Here is a 23,490-nt window from a genome sequence, read left to right on the forward strand (position 1 = left end):
TCCAGGAGTTCTTAGGGATCACAGACTCCTGGAATGGTTTGGATTGGAAAGGACCCTAAAGATCCCATTTTACCCCTGCCATGGCAGGGACATCTTCCACTATCCCAGGGTGCTCCAAGCCCTGTCCAGCCTGGCCTTAGACACTGCCAGGGATAAGGCAGCCACAACCTCAACTTCTCTGGATTATAAAAACACTCCGAATTTTAAAACCCAACTTCCTGTATCTGTTAAGCCAGAAAAAACCTCTAAGCTCTTGGCAAGAAATACCCCAAATGCCCTCAAAGCAAAAAAAAAAAAAAAAACCTCCAAACTGCTTATTTTTTAACCTCATGCAGCTTGAACCCTGTCTCCAGGCTGAGGAGGGGCAGAGGGAGCAGAAATGGCTTTTTCTCCAGATTTGGCAAAGCTTTGGGACGTGTCCCTTCCTGGGAGGGCAGGCTGAGCCCCACAGCAGCTCCCCCAGCCCTGGGCAGGAGCAGCCTTTGCCCGTGGCAGGGCTGGAGCTGGAAGCCAGCATGCCAAGCCCTGCTCCAGAGCAGCTTTCTTCTCCTCACATGATGTCAGCATTTCCTGACAACCCCAGCAGGAGCACAGGGCGACAGATGTCCCTTAATTATCGGCAGCGTTGCCGCTCCTCGGGCTCAGACAGAGCATCCTGAGCCCTGAGATGAGGGCCTTGCTTGGTCTGGGCAAGCCTGGCCACCTCAGGTTTGTCCACAGGCACCTTTCAGCTGTGGGAAATTGGTCACCTTGGGGTTTGTGCCCTGCCAAGGGTGGCCCAGAGCTCCAGGCAGGGGAGGAGGGTGGTAAATCCAGGGGATGGGGGTGGCTGGAAAAGCCATGTCCCTGTAAATAAGGGGATTTTCCAGCTGGGGTGAGAAGGGCAAAGGGCCGCTCCCTGTGTCCTCCTTGAGATGGATCTGGGGTGTCTAATGGACAGACAGCTCAACACTCATTTTTTGTAGGGTGATCCAGTAAAGTAAAAGGGCAAATTAAGTGTGTTGGGGAGAAATCCCATTGTTGTCCCTTGGTTTAATTTTTTACCTTCCAAGATCACAAAAGATGTACCCCTGGCCCTCAGCAAACATGAGAAAAGGATGGAGGGAAGGAGGGAAAGAGGATGGGATCCCAGCCCCTGCCGAGCCATGTCCTTTATTGGAAAACTGCTGTCCCACACAAACCTCTTGCTCCTTTAGCACCCCTGGTTTTCCGTCTGTCAGCCAACGCATGATTCTGACTTTTGAGTTCAGAAGCACCAAAAAAGCAGGGAAAGAGGTGGCTGTGTGCTGGACACAGCCCTGACCTACCTGCTCAGGACACTGCTGCTCCTGCTTTGCCCTGAATTCCCAGTCAGGAGGGTGAGCTCAGCCCTGCTGGTGTGGCTCAGGGTCATTCCTGGTCCCATCTGCTCTGGGTCCCCACTGGGAGCAGGGACAGGAGCAGACGGCTCCAAAGCTGAGCCACCTTGGCTGGAATCCACAGGGAAAGCTGTCAGGATGTGCTGCAGAGTCAGGCAGAGCTGGGCTTTGGGATTTAGCCATGTCCTGCTCCTCTTCTCCTTGGTTGATACTTCCTTCAGCAGGCCCTTATGTGGGAGAGCAGCTTGATCTTATTGAGCACAGCTGCTGGGTGTGTCTTACAGCACACAGGAACTCAAGTCCATTGTCCATCCTTCCATCCATCCATCCATCCATCCATCCATCCATCCATCCATCCATCCATCCCCCATCCATCCATCCATCCATCCATCCATCCATCCATCCATCCATCCATCCATCCATCCATCCATCCTCATGGAATGGCTTTTAGCTGATGGAGAGCAGGTTTAGATCAGATTTTAGGAAAGGATTCTGTGAGGGTGGTGAGAGCAGAGCAGCTGGGGCTGCCCCTGGATCCAAGGGCAGGTTGGACATTGGAGCAGCCTGGGACAGTGGAAGGTGTCCCTGCCATGGGATGGCATGGGATGAGTTTTAAGTTCCCTTCCAACCCAAACCATTCCAGGGTGGCATTCCATCCATCAGCCTCCTTTTCTATGTCCCTTCCAGCTGATTCCAGCCCTGTTCCCTCCCTCCTGAGAGCACATCCCTGCTCTGAGGAGCTCTCAGCCTGCCTGTGAGTGATTCCCACACTCCCAAGCCCCTTCCTTCATGCCTGATGGATGCTGGGGAAAACCCAGCCCTGAGGGAAAAGACCCACCTGCCCACAAGGAGAAACCATCCCAACCCATTTCCTGCTGCAAACCTTTCCCTCCCATGTGCTTGGCTGATCAGGATCAGCTTCTTTGCTGCTGTTTTTGTGCCTCTTGATTTCCACACGGAAACTGGCTCTATTTTTACCCGGCTGAAGCTGATTAGATTGGCAGTAATTGGTAGGATAAACAGCCACGTCCTGTGCAGCAGGTTAATGCTGCACAGGCAGTGACCAGGGCATGCACTCAGCCCATGCCCAGCACGGGGAGCACAATTGAGGTAATTTATTGCCCACATGCCTGGAACATGCCCATTATCCAGCCCCATCCTTCCTCTCCTTGCAAACCCATTTCCCCTTGCTGCACAGAGCCAAACGTTTCATCCTTTTCTCCTCAGCTCTTCTTCTTTTCGCACAGAAAAACCCAAGGACACACAGGAGTTTTCCTTTCTGGTTAACCCAGGTCTTGGCTTCTCCTGACCTGTGAGATTATTAGCATTGAAGCAGCCACATGTTAAAAAAGAAAAATGCTGCTTACAACTCCAAGGCTGACCTTGTCCAAGTAATGTAATTTCCCACCATCTCAATCACTTCCGTAAGTTCCAATCTTCTGGAAGATTAGCAGCAGTTCTGCTTGCTGCAACATCCTTCTGGGCTTTAATTGGTTTGGGGGTCATTTAGCCAGAGACCAAGTGAAGAAAAGAAAACTCAGGGGCAACATCAGGTGATGCTGCACCCCTGGAATTCAATTCACTGGGGGAGGGATGGAGCAGGAAGGAAAAATGAAAATCATTCTGCTTTCCAAAGCTGCACATTTCAATCTAGTGGCGGGAGACCTTGGGAATATTTTGGCTCTTGTGCTTGGTGGTGGCTGCACCACCTGTGTGATCCAGGAGTGGCGTGGAAGGTGAGCAATCCCCACAAGGGTTACTGCTCTGGGCACCTGTGCCAGGGTCTCAGCACCCTCACAGGGAGAATTTCCTCCTAATATCAGATCTAAACCTCTCCTCTTTGGGTTTAAAACCATTCCCCCTTGTCCTGTCACTTCATCCCAGACCTGTCCTGCTCGGTGCCTCCCTCCCTGTTCGCAGCTGAGCCTTGAGCCCTCTCACTTTTGCAGTTTAATTTATTTCATGCGCTGATGATTTGGTGTTTTTCCCAATCCCTCCATGGCAGGCACCGAGCCCAGGGCTGTGTGCAAGGCTGAGGAATTCCATGGTGTGATTATCTCTGCCTCACACCCCCATCACTCCACAGGTGAAAGCCAGAGCTCTCCACTGCCTTTTCCCTCACATCCTCTTTGCCACTCACTACAGCACCCTCTCTAATTACCAATTATGCTGGCCTCTTTTAATTACCCAGCTCAGCTTTTGTGGTTCCATAATTGTCCAAGAAACCTCCCAGCCTTAAACCCTTCAATCCTGTGGTGTCCTGTCCCCTTGGATTGTGGTGCTGGATTTTTCCCAATTCTCTGAACTTTCCCAATGCTCTGAACTTTCCCAATTCTCTCAACTTTCCCAGTCCTGAAATTTCCCAGTCCTCTGGCATTCCAGTGCCTCTTCCAAGACCTCCTGGACACCACCATCATTTGTCCCCACAGCTCCTTGGCCACCTCCTTCACAATCATCTCAAGTAATTTGGATGTGCTGGTTTAAAACCACTCAGTTCCATCACCTGGATGCTCCTGGGCTCTCCTGGGCAGAATTTCCTTAGCTTATGTTGTGTTTTTTCCCACCAAACACCAGGATAAATCCCTCACTGAGCATTCCTGCCATGGCTGTGTCATTGATAAACCTCCCATTTCCCTGTGGGATCACCCCGCTGCTCAGAACTCATGGAAAATATCCTCCTGTCTTTAATTTCCCCAGCTTCTGAGGTTTATTAATTACAACCAGTTTCCCTTTTCTTCCTTTTGTGTGTTTATGTTTTGTGTGTCAGGCTTGGCAGCTCTTTCCCTTCCTTTCCAAGTTGTGTTGGTTATTTTAACAAAGATTCCTGCCTGTGTTGCTGTTTTTTGGGTAAAATATTCTTAAAGGTTTTTCCATTTTCAACAAGTTTTTCACTTAAAGTCTTTCTCTGAATTCATCTGACTTGTAATTATTTTCTGATTCACTTTTAAAGTGGCAAGGAAAGATACAGATTTTTATACATTACTGCATTAAGCTTTACTTTATTTGCATATAACAGAATCAAGCCACAAAGGCCCATGCCTGGCACAGTGAGAAATCCACCCTCACCTGCTGGAGTGAGGATAAATCTGGAATTCCCTCATGCTGGAGATAATATTTTTTTCCATTAGGATATTATCTTTCCTCCTCCCCACAAAGTTCTGAGGATATTTTAATATTGGCAGTTCAGGACCTCCAGCATCCACTGCTCAGCCAGAATTCCCCAGGGATCCCAAGGATTTTATTAGATATTATGGATGGTTTTTATTAGATATTAAGGATGTGGCTGCTTAAAGAACGAGAATATGTCGAGTCCCTGCTGCAGACCCTTCTTGCCTCGTGCTTTATTTCCCAGGATATTGATCCAGAAACTCTGTGGATCATTTATTTCCTTGTTGTTAACGACTCAGAGCTGCTCCCAGCCAGTCCCAGTGGGATTCCAGGCAGGACTGGCAGGTCAGGACCCACAAGCACGAGTGGAAATCAGATGGAAAGGGTGGATAGAACACAGGGCTGCAGCAGGAAAATTCCCTGGCACCCTGAGGCACTGGGAGCTGGGTTAGGGTGTGGATTTAATGGCTCAGTGATCCCAGAGGTGATGGAGTTTAAACAGGACATGGGCAGGAGAGGAACAGCTTCAGACTGAAGGAGGGAAGGGTTGGATGGGATTTTGGGAGGGAATCCCTAATTAGGATGGGATACCAAGAAGGTGAGGCCCCAGTGAGCAGCCCTGGGAGTCCTCTGCACACCAGTTCACATTTCCTCAGCGCTGCTGATGTGCAGGAGGCTGAGGGAGATTCCAGGTTGGATTTCACAGCAGCCCTGAGTGCCAGCAGGCTTTTCCCTCCTGCCACGCCAGGTCAGGAAATCTGGGCTGCAGGATTCCCCCAGGAGATGTGGCCCATTGCAGGGACACAGATGGTGTCAGATAGGGCTGACAGGTTCATTCTTTAAATCCCTGGTGCATGTGTGGATGAGGAGATGAGTGAGATGAAGTTTGGGATGAAAAAAATAATGATGAAAAAATACAATAAAAGGCAAAACAGCTTATAATAAATCACTGGGCATGGATGGGAGAAGAAGAAGGAGGATTGGGCAGTGGGAGCAATGGGTGTTTTCTGTCCACGGTGGAAATGCAGGATTGTTGGGAGTTTCTTTTTCACCAGGCGCCATTAAACTTGCTGTTATTTCAAGCACCTGCTTTATGAGGAGCAGCATCCCACGTTGGTCAGAGGGGTGTCTCACCTTGGTGCCTGCCTCAGATCCCACCAAATCCCCCCCAAAAGAACAGCTGGACAATAATTAGTTGGATAATTAACATGTAAAACAACTACGACTGTCTAAAACTACCGAGAAAGCAACAGAAGGGGACTGGAATTTCTTTTGTTCCCTGCCAAAATTTTGATATGTGTTTAAGCAACTTCAGTTCTGGTGTTTTTCTTGGAAACTTTGGGGGTTCCCACCCAAATTCTCCCTCTGTGGGGGAAAAAAAAGAGTGAGTTTGCAGTTGCCAAAAAATGCAGCACCTGGCGTGTGGGATTTTTGGGGAAGGAAACAATAAAGCCCCCCAATGTATAATGAGCACAGTTCTTGCATTCAGGACTCGGTGTAGTTTGCAAAGACATTTTCTACTGGAAAGAAATGCTTCAGTGGGAAAATTTCCACCCACTCCAGTTGCATCTCTTCCCTCCAGCTCCCAGAGAGAGAGAGAGAGGAAGGTTTTCTTCCAGAGGAGGGTGGTGATGTGTTTCCATGGATGGACAAGAAAATGCATCGAGAGAGGGAAAAAAAAACCCAACTGAGTGGGAAGCCACAGGCTGAAAGTTGCGGGTGGGTGGGCAGAGAGGCAGGTACCGAGCACAGGAGCCTTTCGGAGGGGATGCACAGCCCGAATCCCGCGGGTTTCCATCACCAGCAGTTACACTGCTTGTTCTGTTTGGTTTTGTTTTGTTTTTTCCTTGGAGTCCTGGCCAAGGTGGGTCTGGCTCAAAACCCCCACTCCAGTAACGCTGGTGGTGAAATCCGAGATTTTGGGGAAGAGCTGAGTTTTTCCTCCATCTCGCAGGTTTTGCTTTATAAGCACTTGTGAGCATCTTTGAAATCATTCTCCAGCACAGCTCCCCCTTTAATAGTGATGCGTGAATCCCCTGGTGTATTAACACAAACACATCGATATTTGCAGGCACACGGACCCGCACACGCATCCCGGTGCCAAAAAAGATTTCGGCACGTTCCGATCCAGGGGGATGCGCCAGCGGAGCCGGACCCCGCCTGCTCCGGGGGCACAACGCGAGGATTCCAGGAGAGGGGGAAAAACCCAGGGAGAAAAAACCCGGGGAGAAAAATCCCAGGGAGAAAAACCCAGGGAGAAAATCCCCGATATCGGGGAGCGGAGCGCGGAGGGGCTCCCGGTGGGCTGGGAGGATCGCGGTGGGATGCGCGGTGCTGGAGGCAGGGGAGCGGCACCCGGCGGATCCGGACCCAGCCCGGAGCGCTGTCCCCAGCCCGGGGCGAAGCGCAGCGCGGCCTCTCCATCAATAAACAACAACCGGCCCGCGCTGCAGCTGCGGCGCGCCCGGGCCGCCTCCGAGCGGGCTCTGCCCGGACCCCGGCGCCGCTCGGCCCATGCCCGGCGTCTCCCAGCCGCCCGCCCACGGGGGATGCCGGCCCCTCTCCGCCCCGCCGGGGAGAGCCGGAGCGATCAATAAAACTGCGGGAGCATCCCGGGAGGCTGCGGGGGGCTGCGGCCCTGCTGGGCTGCGAGGCGAAGGCGACGCAGTTCCTGTCTCTTTAAATCCACCCTGAGCCCGGCGCCGGGAGAAAGCCGAGGCAGAGCGGCGAGCCCGGGATCCTGCTCGCTGCCGAGCGGGATTTATCCCCGTCGGGAGCGCCGAGCGCGGGCCGGGGCAGGCGGCGCGGGCCCCCGCGGGCCGGGATGCGGGCAGGGCCGGGCGCGGCCCCCCGGCACTGAGCGTTGCGGCGCGGGGGAGGGCGCGGGGCGTGCGCGGTGCGCGGTGCGGGAGCGGCCGGGAGCCGTGCGGGAGGGCGGCGGAGGAGGCTCCGCATTGCTGCTGCTGCCGCTGCCGCTGCCGTGCCGAGCCCCGCGATGCCGCCGCGCCCGCCGCTGCCCCCGGCCCTGCGCCCCAGCCAGCCCGGCCGGCGGCGGGGGGCTCCGCGGGGGCTCTGAGCATCCTCCCCCCGGGGCTGCCCAGCGCTCGCTTTTTCCCTTTTTTTTTTTTTTTTTTTTTTTTTTTTTTTTTTTTTTTTTTTTTACCCTCTTTCCCTTCTCTTGGCATTTGGCCTCTTTTTTTTTTTTTTTTCCTTTTTTTTTTTTTTTCCTTTTTTTTTTTTTTTCTCCTTTTCCCCCACCCCCGTTCCCTGCCTTGGATGGTTTTTAGGTGGAGTCGTTTGCACCAAAATCCAATAGCTGCTGCTGTTCTTGCTGCTATTTTTTTTTTTTTTTTAATGATCCTGTTTCCACAGCAGGGGAAGAGAGAACTGATCCTCAACATACTCCCAGAGAATGAATAATCACAAGAAACTGGCTTAAGCAGCTCCCTGGATCTGGTGCATGATTTCAATTGAGTTCGATTTGATTTAATTTTTTAAATTTTTATTTATTTCTTTTATTTCTTTTTCCCCAAGTCATCGTTCGCATTTTATTTCCTGCATTTCTTCCTATTCTTTTTTTTTTTTTTTTCCCTTTTTTTTTTTTTTTTTTTTTCACCTTTCGGGAGATTTGCAAACCGAATTACATGCATGTCCAGTGGGGGAAGGTTTAATTTTGACGATGGAGGGTCGTACTGTGGAGGCTGGGAGGACGGAAAGGCTCATGGCCATGGAATCTGTACCGGCCCGAAGGGTCAAGGTGAATATTCGGGCTCCTGGAGTCACGGCTTTGAGGTGCTGGGGGTCTACACTTGGCCCAGTGGCAACACTTACCAGGGCACCTGGGCGCAGGGCAAGCGCCATGGCATTGGCATGGAGAGCAAAGGGAAGTGGGTGTACAAAGGAGAGTGGACCCATGGATTTAAGGGACGGTACGGGGTCCGGGAATGCACTGGAAACGGGGCCAAGTACGAAGGCACCTGGAGCAATGGATTACAGGATGGCTACGGGACAGAGACCTACTCAGATGGAGGTAGGTGATGCATTGATCCCTTCCTAGCTGGGGCAGGTGGGGTGGAGGGTGGTGGGGAGATGCTCCCAGAGGGGTTTGGGTTGGACTCTGGGAGTTTGCAACCTGCTGCCGTGGATCAAGGGATGCTCCCACCCTGCAGGGGAGGAGGAACCAGCCCAGCGTGGCACCAGCCCAGCTCTTTGCCACAGGTAGCCCCAAATGTTCCATGGGGTCTCTGGGCGCTGGGTCCTCCCTCCTTGCTCTCCTCAAGCAGGTTTTTGGGATGTGGAAGGGGCTGTGCTGGTGGGGGGATGCCCAGCTCTGGCCCAGAGGGGTCGGAGCACGGGGTGGGCCAGGCCTTGGGGACACAAGCCAAGTTGCACATGGGATTGGCACTTCTGACTGCACCACTGGAACCTGTAGGATTTGCATGGGAACAACGCGGGGCAGGATGGAGGCAGTGTGTGTGTGTGGGGGGGGATCAGGGGGGGAGAGCTCCCAGCCAGGGGTGGGGGGCTCTGCTCCTCCTCCAGCCCCTCCAAAGGCAACCCCACGCTCAGTGATGCCAGGGAAAAGACTTTAATTCAGACAAGAGTCTTACATTCCTAGTTTACGGCTTAATGCTTAGCGTAGGGGCTCAGAGGGATCACCAGAGCTCTTCTCTGCCGTCAACACGGCTTAACGAGATGCTGAGGGGAAACTGGGATTAGAGGAAAAACAAGAAAACCCAATTGGAGCGATCAAACCCAAAAAAATTGCTGGGCTAACAAGCTTTAGGGCTGAACTGGGAGAAACAGCTGGCGCCGTGCTGGAAGTGGCTGTATCATCCTCTCTCCTGGGCTGGGGCTCCTTCCACAATGGGAATTGCCACCATAATCCGAGGCAGGCCTACCTGCCAGCAGCTGGGGGGCCCTGGGCTCCGCTGGCCCCTGCTTTTCCCGGGAATGGAGGCCTCCTAAAGCAGCTCCCGGGTTATTTTTAGGATGTTATGGTTTTCCATACGGCTCCGGTGGGGAAATTGCAGCGTCGGGAAGCTCCATCGCAGCCCTGCTGAAAGGTGCTGCAAGACCTTGCTCTGGAAAGCCCAGTTTGCTGCTTTGTGGTTGCACAGGGAGGGGAGGTTGAACCTCACCTGCAGCTGCTTTTTTTCTGTGCTCCCGCAGGGAGAGGTGGAACCGCCTCGGGATTTTTAATGATAATTCGGTGCCGGTTGTTTTCTCCCAGAGAAAAAGAGAGCTGCAACCTTTTGTTTCAGCTGCCTGGAAGGATGCTGGGGACTGAGCTGGGATGTGTGTTTGGAAGCCATGGATAAATCCCAGCAGTCCTTCAGTCAAAAATAAAGCTTGGGCAGGGAATCGTCGCCGTCTCCCACATCCGAGGCGCTCAGGAGGGGCTGTGGGGGGGTTTCTGCTTGCTCCCAACGTGGGTGCTGTCTCCTCCTGGCACCCAGCCCCTGCCTGGGAGGTTTGAGGGAGGACAGACACAAGTCTGGACTAACTACAGGTCTCTGAGGGCTGGGTGTTGCAGGGCTGGCCCTGTCCCCGGCCACGCACGTGCCCCCGCCCCGGCACGCTCCCCATCCTCTGCAGAGCAGCGTTTTTTAGGGAAACCTGGGCAGCATCCCCACCCTGGGGTGGCTTAGCAGCAGTTTCAGCCTTTTCTGAGAAGCTACCCGAAGGAAACAGCTTTTCCTTCCATCTTGTCAGGCCAGCCCAGCTTCCCGGCGCTTGGGGACCCAAAAGCGACGTCGTCGTCGCATGTTTGCGATTTCGGGAGGAGGGAAGAGGAGCAGTGCTGGGAAAGGGCAGGGTCTGTGGCAAAATGCTCCCCCTGGGACTCTGCAAACCTTCCAAGGAGGAAGGGATGCCGTGCTGGGGGAATGCAGGGTGCTGGTAACTGTGGATGCTCCTCCACAGCAGCTTCCCCCACCTCAGCTGGGCCACAGCCACCTCCAAGGCCACTTCCACCAACTCAGCTCCCAGCACCCAGAGGCCACGGCCCTTTCCAGCTGCCTGGCTCCATTCTGGGTGGAAATCACCAGAGCTGGGCATCTCCAGCCTTTTTGGACAGCAAGCCTCGCTGAACTTTGTGTGTTTGGGTCCCAGAGGCCGCTGTGTGCGGGAGCGGTGGCACCGGGGAGGCAACGGTAGGGAAGGATGTTTCTCATTAATCTATTCCAGTTATTACCTCCAGCAAACTGAAGTACCCAAGAATCCTCGCCCCAGCATCTGTCACTTGCCACCCACAGATAAATATTCATCCCTTGCACATCATTTTTTTTTTAGCTCCCCATCCCTGGCTCGGGGATGGGGCCCTAAATGCGCAGCGATGCTCGGGGAGCCCCAGAACCCAGGGATTTGCTCCAGTTTTCCCATTGCAGGGGGAAGGGCAGCCTGTGCTGGGGGGGCTGTTGGTGTCTCCCTGCTGGATCCTGGGTGTGCTGGGTGCCGGGGGTGGCACTCGGTGGCCCGGGGGCTCCCGCCAGCCCCGCGGCAGCGCTGCCCCCGCGCGCAGCTTGCCGAGCTCACACCTCCCACGCCGCGCCCGCCGCGCGCCCCACGCCCGGCCCCCCACGCCCAGCAGCCCCCCACGCCCTTCCCACTCGCTCCTGACCCCCGGCAGAGCAAACCCTGCTCCCCCAGCCCCGGGGATTGGTGCCCATCCATGCGGCCCTGGCACGGCTGGCACGCGGCCCCTGCGCCGTCCTGCTGTCCCCATGGCCTCGCGCACTCAGACATCCCCACACTGCTGGTACAGCCTCGTCTTGCTGCCTAAAAAACCTCCTGGGCCCCTCCAGAGCACCTGGTGTTACATAAAGCAGGCTCCCAAGGATTGGGAGCTGGAGTTGAAGCACTTGTCTGATTCAGCCCAGCTGCGGAGTGGGAGCAGGAATTGCTCCCTTGCTCCAGGGAAAGGGGCTGCGCCCACCTGGATCTGCAGCTCTGTGGGGCTGGGGATGCTGTCAGTGGGGCTGGGGGACCTGGGGCAGAAGGCTGGAGACCTTCTAATCAGGTCTGGAGATCAAGAGACATCACAGATGCTTCTGCCTGGGATGCTGTGGGGATCTCAGTGATTTCACCCCAGGGACAGCTGGAGTTGTAGCTCCAGCCTTCCCATGGGAATCCTCTGCCTTGGGTTTGGGCTGAGCTGCTGAAACCATCATGGCTTTGGTGGGGCTGGATGAGATGGGGTGGCTGAAGGAAGCCTCCAGATCTGGTTTTGCCCTTTCCATCCCTAGCAATGCTGGTTTCCTCCTCCTCCCACCTCTTCCCAGCTGAACAACTGGGATCCTGAACCAGACAGGGCTCTGGGATGGGACCGGCCCCATCCTGGGCACCCACTGCATCCCTGAGGGAATGGGACAGGCTGGGGGTGCCTGCTGTGAACCAGCCTCACCCTGTTGCCATCCTGTCCCCATCCTGAATGTCCCTAAATCCCTGTTTCTCGGGAGGGCTGCCCCGACAGGGCCGCGCGGTCGCACGGCGCTGTTCATCTTGTGTAATCTCCGTGCCCACTCACCTAAAATGAATCATCCTTTGATAGGTGAGGGAAATATAATTAGTGTTTGCATTGTTAGCACTGACTGAGTAGGCAAGTGGGTTTTCTTGGCCCGGGCTGGGAAATGTTCCTGCCGTGGGGAGAGGGGAGCACAGGGAGCTGCTGGGGTGGGGCCCTGCCAGCCTGTCCTGCTCCATGTCCCACTTTCCCAGCCCTGCAGTGCCACTGGTGACACCTCCCTGAGCAGGTGCACCAGGAGCTACCCACCAAATGGCTGGGGAGAGGCTGGGGAGGGGAAAAGCGTGGAATATTTCCCAAAAGCCAGCATGAATTGCTGCTCCAGGGGGATGGAGCGGGAATGCTGTGTGAGACCTGCCTGCATGGGAAGGGGCAGCATCCCCTCACCTGAGCAGAGCCACGCTTTGGGATGAGCCACCACCAGCCAGGAGGGTTGGAATGGGACATCTTTAATGTCCCTTCCACCCCAAACCATTCCCAGATCCCACAGTGCCAGCGGCCTGGGGCCTCTCCCCAGCCCTGCCTTCCCCTGAGCTCCTGCACAGGGAACCCAGGAGAGAGGGCAAATTTCCCTCAGGATCTATTCATAGCACGGATGTCAGAATTACCTTAAAAGTACCAGCTCTGCCTTGTTTTGCTGCCGGGAAGGAATTGTTGATGCACTTCAAACAGTGGGCGGAAACAAGCAAATCCAGGAGCGCCCTGATCCTCCATCCTCCCGCTCCTGCAGCACCCAGAGCTGCTCCCAACAGCCCCCCTAGACCCTGAAAATCAATTCAAAAAGTCAGGATTTTGGTGATGGAGCTGCTCACTGTCTGGGTTGGGCCTGGGAGCTGCTTGCAGTGGTTCCAGGAGAGCAAAAGCGGAGACGTCAGGAGCTGCCGAGCGCAGAAAAATGAATCAAAATACTAAATGAAGGTTCTGACCAGCCTCATTAAAAATACATGCTATGAACTCATGGTAATTACTTCTCTCACTGGAACATGCTGCTTAGTTTCAGGTACAGCTCAGGACAGAGGAAGAAGGATTTTGACCTCGGAGAAAAGAACATGAGGCAGAAATTGCCAGGCAGGCCTCAGACCCTCACTCCATCTTCCCGAGTCCTTGATCCAGGCTGGGATTCTCCAGGGAGCTGTGCAGGATCCCAGCCTTGGGGAGCCCAGCAAACCCCTCTCCCTGCCCACTGCCTCCAGCCCTGAAGCACAGCGCTCATGTCACTGCCCTGGGGTGGGTTCTCATGGCTTTGAATGCAAATCTCAGGGTATTTGCATGTGATTTGATATCCCATGGGGCTCCTGTGGTTGGGTGACATCTGCTCCTGGAGCTGAACTGGGTTTTTTTTTCCCCTTTAGAAGCTCCAGCTTGTGGAATCATGTGATTTTGCAAGATTTTCAGCTTCGGTTTGGAAGCAAGGTTTCCACCCAGGCTATTGCAGAAAAGTCATTCTTCCAGGCTGGGGAAGCAGCAGACAAGAGCTAAAAATGCCTTCTGCTTAAAAATGCCTCGATTTTAAAATGAACCTGATGAATTTTGAATGCTTTGAGTCAGGTAACGCTGACGTAGATGAATGAGCTGTATTAAAGCAGGCATGGCTTGGAGATGGAGGAGCTGGGCAGGCTGGGCTTGGGGATGGTCTCTAAGGGGTGAATTCTGGGGTTTGGCATCTGCCTTGGGAGATTTTTTGTCTCTTTGGGTCTGGTTTTGGCATTCATTGAACTCCTGAGCAAGAAAGGATTTTTTTGTAGGAGTTTGCAGGAGTTACAGGAGAGTCTTGATGGTTATCTGCCCCTGGATTCAGCTTGTGAATTGTGTTTAACTCACAATTAAATTATTTTTAACAAAAAAAAAAAAAATAAAACCAGGAGCTTGCAGGACACAAAATTTGAAAGGCAAATGTTTATATTTTGGGGCTTGATATTGGCTTTTCAAAGACAGATTCTGGCCTATGCATCAAAAATCCCTAAAAATTGCATTGGATGCATGAGCATTCCCTGAGAACAGCCACTGTTTCCCCAACATTATTCCCTGAAGAGGTTGCACTCGCTCCCAGCACACAGCAGAGCATCATGAATTTTCATGAATGAGTGAACAGCCAGAGCAAGGCCCCTCATTTTGCTGATTTCCACAAGAAGATGATCACCACAAAGGTATTATTTCCCGCTCAGGGCATCACCTGGGGCCTGCAGGGTGTTTCCCTGGCAGGAATAATGGTCTGGAAGTGTCCAGGGCCAGGCTGGAGGGCTCTGGAGCAATCTGGCACAGTGGAAGGTGTCCCTGCCCATGGCAGGGGTGGGATGGGATGAGATTTAAGCTCCCTTCCCACCCAAACCTCTCTGTGATTCCATTATTTATTTCACAGGGAATAAATGAACCTGCTCTTGCCTCTTCCCTCCTCCAGCCCTGATCCAGGGGGGGCTCAGCCTCATCCACCCCTCTGAGCATCTCCCAGCCCTCAGGGGGATGCAGCCCCAAACCCAGCAGTGCCCCCAGGCTGGGATCAGCCCCTGCTCCTGGATCTCTGCTGGGAACAGGAGACACCCCAGGGTTTGGGGCAGGATTAGAGCAGGGGGGATGAAGGGAATGAGCATTAGCCTGATTCCACTCTGCCTTCTGAGAGAGGCACATTGGCCTTAATGAAGGTGCTGAGCAATATCCTGAAGTGCTTTGCATCCCTGGGGATAAAACCTGATCCTGCTTTGGAGCCCAGCTGAATCTGCAGGGATTCGGCTGCCCTGGGAAAACCCTGGCTCCATTTCACCAGGGGATGATGGGGATGATGCCTCCTTGACTTTCCCTCTTGACAAACCCACTCCCAGGCCAGACAGTATGAAATATCTTTCTTTGTTTATTTCCTTTTAAAAGTTGTGTTTCCCCTGACTGCAGGACCTGGAGCTTTTAACAGGAATTACAACTGGCCTGACAGGCACCATGAGCCCCATCAGAATCAGTGAAGCCAAGATTTGATTGTCTTTATTGTGGGTTTTTGAAGCCTTTCCTTCAGTTCTGGCTGGGAAAGGCACTTCCCAACAGGTCTGGGGAAGCAGGAGGTGCAGCAGCAGTGAGGAGAGGGAGGGGATGCTCAGGACAGGCTTGGTTCTTCCTGAGGAACAGAGGAACAGAGAAACAGAGGAACAGAGATCTTCCCCTTGAAGCAAATAGCTGAAATCCCTTGGAAAACATTCATTTCCACACAAGATTTATTTATTTTTTTTAATGTTTCCAGTGAGGGAGGAGCCTTCACCTGCTCCTTGCAGAGCATCCTTGGGACAGGCAATGGGACATAAATGTGTCCCTGCATTTGGGATGGGGCTCATACCCCCCTGAGGAACAATTTTGCCACCTGTGATTTTCCCCAAGGAGAAGGGCTCAGCAATCCCTGTTCCATGGGATTTCAGCCAGAAATACTTGTGTTGTTATTTGCATCCAGAGGAGGAGGAGCAGGAGGAGGAGGAGGAGGCGTGAGGCTGTGGAAATCCATCTCCTCCTGCAGCCCCCAGCTCCTGCAGAGCTTCTGGCTGTTCCAAACCCATCCCTGCTCAATCCCCACCCCTTCCAGACCCATCTCCTTCCTCCAAACCTCACCCAAACCCAGCAGCTCCACTGCTTGATTCCTTTAGATGGAGGCTCCCTGCCCTTAGATGTACAAGCTGACCATGCTCACACGAGCTGTAATTTTTTCCTATTTATTTACATCAGATTTCATTCTGGCAGCCCTCATCCTCCTCATCCTCTCCTCCCTGGCCTGCCTGGCTGCCCAGGCCTGGCTGTGCCCACCCTGTCTGGATGCACCCAGCATTAGCACTATGACTAACACCCATCACGTGCTGCTGCCTGCAGATTCCATTTGCATACTCAAAAATCCATACTTTATTCCTTCCCCCTGTGTAAGCAGTTACCAGAGCATATTTTTGGCAAATTAGCAGCCACAGCAGAAGCATCTGACTGTGTTTTCAGCGTGGAAAGCCTTGGCAGGGCTGGAGGGGATCATTTGCTGTGGGTTCCCAATCGCTGTGGTGCTGGGCACAGGCAGGGTCACTGATCCCCACATCCCCAGGTGGGCAGGGCGGGTGGCACCTCCTGCCATCCCTGCCATGCCCGTGGGGGTTGGGGGCAGGTTTGGGGGTGAGGGCAGCAGCTGGGCACAGGGCAGGGCAGGGCATGGCAGTCACACAGCTGGGCACAGTGGGCAGCCCAGGATGGGAGTCCTGGCAGGAAATGTGTCCCCACATCCATGCAGTGACCAGGGGGTTGAGGGAGGGGATCTCCCCCTCTGAAACCCCACCTGAAGTGATTTTCCAGCTCTGGGGCTTCCCTGTGTGAGAAGATGTGGAGCTGCTGGAGCAATTCCAGGGCTGGAGCCAGGCTGGGAGAGCTGGGGGTGCTCACCTGGACAGGAGAAGCTCCAGGGAGAGCTCAGAGCCCCTAAAGGGGCTCCAGGAGAGCTGGAGAGGGACTGGGGACAAGGATGGAGGGACAGGACACAGGGAATGGCTCCCACTGCCAGAGGGCAGGGATGGATGGGATATTGGGAGTTAGGAATTGTTCCCTGCAGGGTGGGCAGACCCTGGCACAGGTGCCCAGAGCAGCTATGGCTGCCCCTGGATCCCTGGCAGTGCCCAAGGCTGGATTGGAGAGGGTTTGGAACAATCTGGGATGGTGGAAGGTGTCCCTGCCGTGGCAGGGGGCGAGAACAACAGGAATTTTAAGATCCCTTCCCACGCAAACCGTTCTGGAATTCTCTGCTCCTGTGCTCAGGAGTCCCCACAGAGTCAGGCAGAACATTTGGGGGCACATTTTCCCCATCAATTCCCAGGGATGGCCAGCAAGGATGTCCCCACTGTCACAGCATCAGAGCTGAGGCTGGGTGAGCACCCTCCAGCCCTCCTTTTTCTCCTTCTCCCCTTTGGGATGGGTGTTCCTGGGATGATTTGGGTGTGAATCCTCCTGGGCTCTGTGATACTGAGCAGCTGGAAGGGGATATCTGTAAAACTCCCTCCTCTGGTTGGAATTCAAGAGCCCAGCCTAATTATTGCCATCGGACATCTTTAATTAATATGCTGCAGAGGCCACAGATAAGAGGGGGGCTGAGCACGCCAGTAAGGATCCTCTGTGAGATAAATCAGCAATTTGTAAAACCTAATTGCTTTGGCTTGGAAAAGTGGAGGGGCACTTTGGACCACGTCCCCCAGATCCCTGGGATTTTGGGGAGCTGGGGATTTTGGGGAGCTGGGGATTTTGGGGTGCTGGGGATTTTGGGGTGCCCAGCACAGCCACTGCACCAGGAGGAACTGGCTGGGCCTCAAGGATGGGACAGAGCTCCTGCCCTTTGCAGCCTCCTGCTCCCATTTTGCAGACAAAGCTGGGAAGCTGCATCCCTTTTCCTGATTATTTTATCTAACCTGGGAATATTGACCCTGCATGCTTGGGTTTTAACTCAGAGTTAGGGATGGAGAAGGAATTCTTCCCAAACTTGTCCAAATTTTTTCCAAATTTGTCTTATTCTGGGTGATCTGTGTTATTTGCGTTATTTGAGAAGATTTATTTGTGAGAATTATTTGTGTTATTAAGAATTTGTCTTATTCTGTGTGATAATGACACAATGTGTCCGCTGCCCTCAAAGTGCTTCACAACATCCCAAATTCCTGCCTGGGTGTCTCCAGATGAGGAGATGTGCAAACCTCCCGTGGGCTTTATCCCTGTGTTTGCCAAAGGGTTCATCCTGCAGGACACAGAACCAGCCCTGTGGGTTTGGGAAAAGCCTGGGAGCAGCTGTGAAGCTTCTCCTTAATGGTGTTCCTGGAGTGGGGCCAGAGGGCTCAGTGACTACAAAATGCCAAATCTTGGGTATGGGCAGAGTGGGAAAGAAAATGTACTAATTCCAACCCAAAAAAATCTTTACTTTTATCTCCTTCCAACATCATGGAGCAGGTTTATGTCCAAGTGCATGATCCCACCTCAAGGCTGAGGAAACCCCACGTACCTGAGCAGCCCCACATCCTCTCCTTGAGGATGTCTTTCCCATGTCTTTCCCTTTCTTACACTTCAGCAGTTATTTCTGAAATAGGGTTTTTCTCTCCAATCCATCCTTTGGGATAATTGCAGTTGTTTTCTCTTAGCCTCAGGCTGTGCCCTCCCCTTAGCTCTGCTTGGCATGGACGTGGCCACTTCCTCACCTTTATCTTGACTTTCCATGTCCAAGACTTTCCTCTCTCTCCTTGTCCTTTTGGCCCAGTGCAAAAGAACCACCCAGAGGTGGGATGGGTATTTGTGCCATCTTGGAGGCATCCACAGGAGTGCCCTGCATGGCTGAGGGAAGAGGTTGGGACATTTTCCTCCCCAGCATTCTCCTCCATCAGGGTGGCTTTGGCTTTTCTCTGGCTTGGGCAGCACAATGGGTTTGTGGCCAGGATTGCCTTGGATTGCTCCCTGCCTCCCCTCCCATCCCATCCCATCCCATCCCATCCCATCCCATCCCATCCCATCCCATCCCATCCCGACCCTGTGAGGTGCTAACAACAAAAATCCTTGGAATTCTCCCTTCAGCCCCTCAGCAGAAGATTCTGTTCTGTCAGAAACTCTCATTCCACCCCTCCCAGCCCCACCATGCCAGATCCCTGCTGCACCTTCCCTTTCCATTCCCCAGCTTGGGGCAGCTGCAGCCGGGGAATAGGGGAATATTGTGAAATCCTGATTCCTCTGCTGGGACAAGGAGGCTCTGGGCTCCTTGTGAGACCAAGCCTTGTGCAGATATCTGCAGATCTTGGGGCAGAGGTTGAGCTGAGCAGGGCTCATGGAGGAGGCGGCTCAGCAGTGCAGATCAGGTGGCTCCAGAGCCTCCCATGATCCACGGCCACATCCTGGAGATCCAGGGTTTGAAACACCATGAGCCAGGGAAGGAAGGAGCTCTGCTGGCTGAGGAAAGGCTCAGATCCCTGACAGGAAGCTCTTTGATCTGCTGGTGGCCATGAAGCTGCCCAGATGTCTTGGTGGCTGTTGGGGACACGAGCGTGGCCTCTGGGGCAATCCCTGGGGATAATCCATGGTGGGGAGGGAATGACACCCCCAAAAACAGAGCTGGGGACGGGGAGTTGCTCCACGGTGCTGGGACAGGACAAGCAGGATGGAGTGGCTGGAAAATCCACTTTGCCAAGGAGATGCCAAGACTGCTCCTGGCAGCTGTGCCATTCCAGGAGCAGGTTGGGAGCCAGGCAGGAATGGGATGGGATGGGATGGGATGGGATGGGATGGGATGGGATGGGATGGGATGGGATGGGATGGGATGGGATGGCAGCACCCTGAGCACCTCAGTCTGGTTGGGACAGGCACAGCTGCACTGGGACCTGCTGTGACCAATTTTCCACAAGTGCTCCAGCCCCCAGAGCTTTGTTCTGCTCCCTGCCAGTCCCTCAGGTCTCAGCACAGGGCTGTGATCCTTCAGCTGCTCCAGCTGAATCCAGGGAGGGGTTTCAGCTGCATGTTTGCCAGGAGATGAGGAGGCTGAGGGTCCTGTCAGGGCTGGAGTGAAGGGATTCACCAAGGGAAAGGGAGATCAGGATTTGGGCAGGGTGGGATCTGATGGATCTCATGCACGAACTGTTCTCCCTGTGCCCCTGCCCACACTAGCATCTCTCCCTGAAACCCTGAAACCCCCTGAATCCATCCCCAGGGAAGCAGGAGCACAGTGTGAGGACATCCTGAGGGCTCCCTGGCAGGGGAATTTGGGGCTCTGGGGGGGAAATCTTTCCATTCTCCTGCTGAGATACTCTGGGATGGAGCCAGAAAGGGAGGAGAGGTGCTGCCAGGTGCCCAGGGAATGCAGGGACACCTTGGCAGGCTCTGCCACAGCCACCATCCCAGGCCTGGGGAGAGCTGTGGGTGCACTGGCTGTTCCCCATTCTTGGGGACACCTCAGGGGACAAGGCAGGCTCACTGCTCAAACCCCACACAGGAAACGTCTGCTGTGTCCCCTGAGCTGCATCTCATAGCTTGTCCCCCATCCTTGTCCCTGTCACCACCTCCTCTCCCTGCCCTGCCAGTGCCTGCCCTAATCCCAGTGCTAATCCTATAAACCCTCAGTAAATCCTGCCTGCCCCTGCCTCCCCACGTCCCCTCTCCAGGACAGGCTCTGTGGGGCCCCCAGCTTGGGCCTGGGGGTTTTTTTGGGGTGCACAAAGCTGCCAGCCCAATAATGTAATGCCATTGGAGCACAGGGAAGGATGCCCAAATCCTGGGGGATTTGTTCAAAGCACTGGCAGCTAAAAGACAGTTGAAGAACCCCAAAATACACCCCAAAATGCACCCCAGAATGTGGCCAGGTGCTGGTTTCACACTCTGGGGAAGCAGCTCCTGTGCTCAGCATGAGCTGCTCCAGCCCTGATCCCTTCTGCACTTCTGAACCCTAAAACTGGGCAGGGAAATTCCTCAGGGAGTGCTGGGGTAGGACTGGCCCCATTCACACAGGGTTCACTATTTCAGCAGGTCTGTTTAAAGCTCCCTGGGCTGGCACCAATGGAGGCCCCACTGCTGTGAGGTGCTGAAGTCTGTGCCCATCCCAGCTGTGCACATCCAGGAATGTGCAGGAATCACAGCATTCCAGCAGCTCCAGGGCCCAGCTCAGAGCCACCCTCAGGGAATCACAGCATTCCAGCAGCTCCAGGGCCCAGCTCAGAGCCACCCTCGGGCTCCTCAGCCTGCCCCAGCAGGGCTCACAGTGCATCACTGCATCTCGAGCTGCTCTGGAGAAGATTAAGCTGACCTAAGAATAAAAACAAGCCCTGTAGTTCAACGGGCTGGGATAAGGCCTGGAACTGTGCCAACCTCCAGGAGGGGATGGGATTAGGAACCCTGAGCAGATTACCACCCACCCCAGCACCGGGAGGGTGCTGAGGTCCAGCTGTGTCCCCCCAGGGTGGGTGGGCTCCTTGTCCCCCCGTCCCCAGTGCTGTGGTGGAGCCCTGTGTGTGTTTGGTGCCACCAACAACCAGTTAAGAAACTCCAGGAAGTGCCCACGCAAACGCAGGAGCTCCAACAGGGGCACAATTCCAAGGGGAATATCCAAATGGATCTCTCCCCGTGAGGACTTTATTTCCATGGAGCTGCTGCCTTCCCCAGCACACAGGATGAAGGCTCTGTGTGTATAAATAAATGTATTGTTATACATTATCCATCCACTGTGAGATGCCAGCAGCATGGACGGGATCAGAGTGTGCTCCTGGATAACCATTCCCCCATTCCACAGCTCTGCTCCTTTCCCTTGAGGGATTGATCCAAGGGGCAGTTTCTGGATGGTTTCTAACACCCTCATGCTGCAGCTGGAGTGCAAGCCTGCAATCTGGAATGGCTGCCTGGGGAGGTGGTGGAGTCACCATCCCTGGATGTGTTTAAAACAAGACTGGATGTGGCATTGGGTGCCAGGGTTTAGTTGAGGTGTCAGGGCTGGGTTGGACTCAATGATCTTTAAGGTCCCTTCCAACCTGGTCATTCTGTGAATTCTGTAAATCCAATCAATTTCCCCTCCACAACCTGGCATTGCAATCCCCATCCTGGAGCTGGGACCGGCATCCCAGAGCTGCAAAGACCTCCCAGAAGAGTTTGATGCCATGACCTCCCCTTCTGTTTCCTTTTGTCTCCTCCCCGCAGGGACATACCAGGGCCAGTGGGTCGGGGGCATGCGCCAGGGTTACGGCGTCCGGCAGAGCGTTCCCTACGGCATGGCTGCGGTCATCAGGTCACCCCTGAGGACGTCCATCAACTCCCTGCGCAGCGAGCACACCAACGGCACGGCGCTGCACCCCGACGCCTCGCCCGCCGTGGCCGGCAGCCCCGCCGTGTCCCGCGGCGGCTTCGTCCTCATGGCCCACAGCGACGCCGAGATCCTCAAGAGCAAGAAGAAGGGAATCTTCCGGCGCTCGCTGCTGAGCGGGCTCAAGCTCCGCAAGTCCGAGTCCAAGAGCTCCTTGGCCAGCCAGCGGAGCAAGCAGAGCTCGTTCCGCAGCGAGGCCGGCATGAGCACGGTCAGCTCCACCGCCAGCGACATCAACTCCACCATCAGCCTGGGCGAGGGTGAGGCCGAGCTCTCGGTCATCGAGGACGACATCGACGCCACCACCACCGAGATCTACGTGGGCGAGTGGAAGAACGACAAGCGCTCGGGCTCGGGCGTGAGCCAGCGCTCGGACGGGCTCAAGTACGAGGGCGAGTGGGCCAACAACAAGCGCCACGGCTACGGCTGCATGACCTTCCCTGATGGCACCAAGGAGGAGGGCAAGTACAAGCAGAACATCCTGGTCAGCGGCAAGAGGAAGAACCTGATCCCGCTGCGTGCCAGCAAGATCCGGGAGAAGGTGGATCGGGCCGTGGAGGCGGCCGAGAGGGCGGCCACCATCGCCAAGCAGAAAGCGGAGATCGCGGCGTCCAGGTAAGGGGGTTCCTGCCCATCCCGGTGTGTCTGAGATGGGATCCCACCCTGGCGACTTGGGGTAAATGGGGTGAGAGGTTTTGTTGTAGTAGAGAGATTTTTATAAAGTTTTTTGCTCGTGGTGGGAATCTGCAGGTTGGTGTTACGTGGATCTCATGGCAGCTTTGGTGTTGCCGAAGCCTTGGAGTGCTGTTCAAACAGAGTGGATCCAAGCCCAGTTGTCCCTCTGGTAATTCCCAGTGGGCTGGGGATGCACAACCTCCCCAGGCCACACAGGGCAGCCTGAGCAGGGAGTGGTGGCACCTTGGTGGCTGTCACAGGCTGAGCGCTGTCACTTAGGGGGTGCTGGGTTATTTATCCCATTTTTCCCTCTCCTCTTGGATAAGCAGAAGAGCTCCTGAGTTTGCCCAATTCCTCTGCCTGACTCACAGCCAAGAGGAACCATCCCAGGGCTGGCCTGTGCTGGGAGGATTCCCAGCTATTTCCATTCCCAAAAGGGATTTTTTTAAGTGGAAAATCAGTCAAATATGTGGCTTCAGCCCTGGGGAGGCTCTGCTGGAAAAGAGCAGATCTGGGTGCCCTACAATGCCCCTTCTCCCTGGGCAGCCCTCATGGAACTGCTCAGAGATCCAGAGCCAGAATCTGCTGAAAACCAGCAGGAGGGAAGGGAAAATGAACCATGTCTAATTTAAATTGAAATAAGGTCCCAGCTCAAAGCAGGACCAGCTCAAGCACCCTGTAACTGGCTCCCAAAAGGCACCTGGAGCTCTGTGCCTTGCAGGGAGCTCCCAGACCAGAGGTGAGGCAAGGAGGAAAAGCTCCTCTGGAGAATTCAGGGCTCTGTGTATCACATTTTGGGGTGGTTTATTAGAGCATGTCATTCCTTTCTGTTTTCTGAGCAAGGGCTATATTTAGCAGCCAGGCTGGGAAAAAGGGCTGGGGTTAGGGGAAAAACCCAGGTACCTCCTCAGCCTCCTGTGCTGGATTAATTGTTGGGTCTGGAATATTTGTATGCAGAGTCACACTTGAAATCTTTATCAGCACGTCTGCCAAGGGCTTATCTGCAATATGAATGAGCCTCC

General features: G+C 54.3%; 1 protein-coding gene across 1 annotated transcript in view; it reads left to right on the forward strand.

Moving 5' to 3' along the window:
* Nucleotides 1-8,112: 8,112 nt before the first annotated feature.
* Nucleotides 8,113-23,490, forward strand: part of JPH3 (junctophilin 3) — a 46,024-nt gene continuing 30,646 nt past the window's right edge. Inside the window, exons 1-2 of the mRNA XM_059481752.1 lie at nucleotides 8,113-8,496; nucleotides 21,631-22,408. Coding sequence (XP_059337735.1) covers nucleotides 8,115-8,496; nucleotides 21,631-22,408 — 1,160 coding nt within the window. The 5' untranslated portion in view covers nucleotides 8,113-8,114. The remainder of the gene's footprint in view (nucleotides 8,497-21,630; nucleotides 22,409-23,490) is intronic.

Source organism: Ammospiza nelsoni, chromosome 13, assembly GCF_027579445.1.
Source record: "Ammospiza nelsoni isolate bAmmNel1 chromosome 13, bAmmNel1.pri, whole genome shotgun sequence".
NCBI classification, from domain to species: domain Eukaryota; kingdom Metazoa; phylum Chordata; class Aves; order Passeriformes; family Passerellidae; genus Ammospiza; species Ammospiza nelsoni.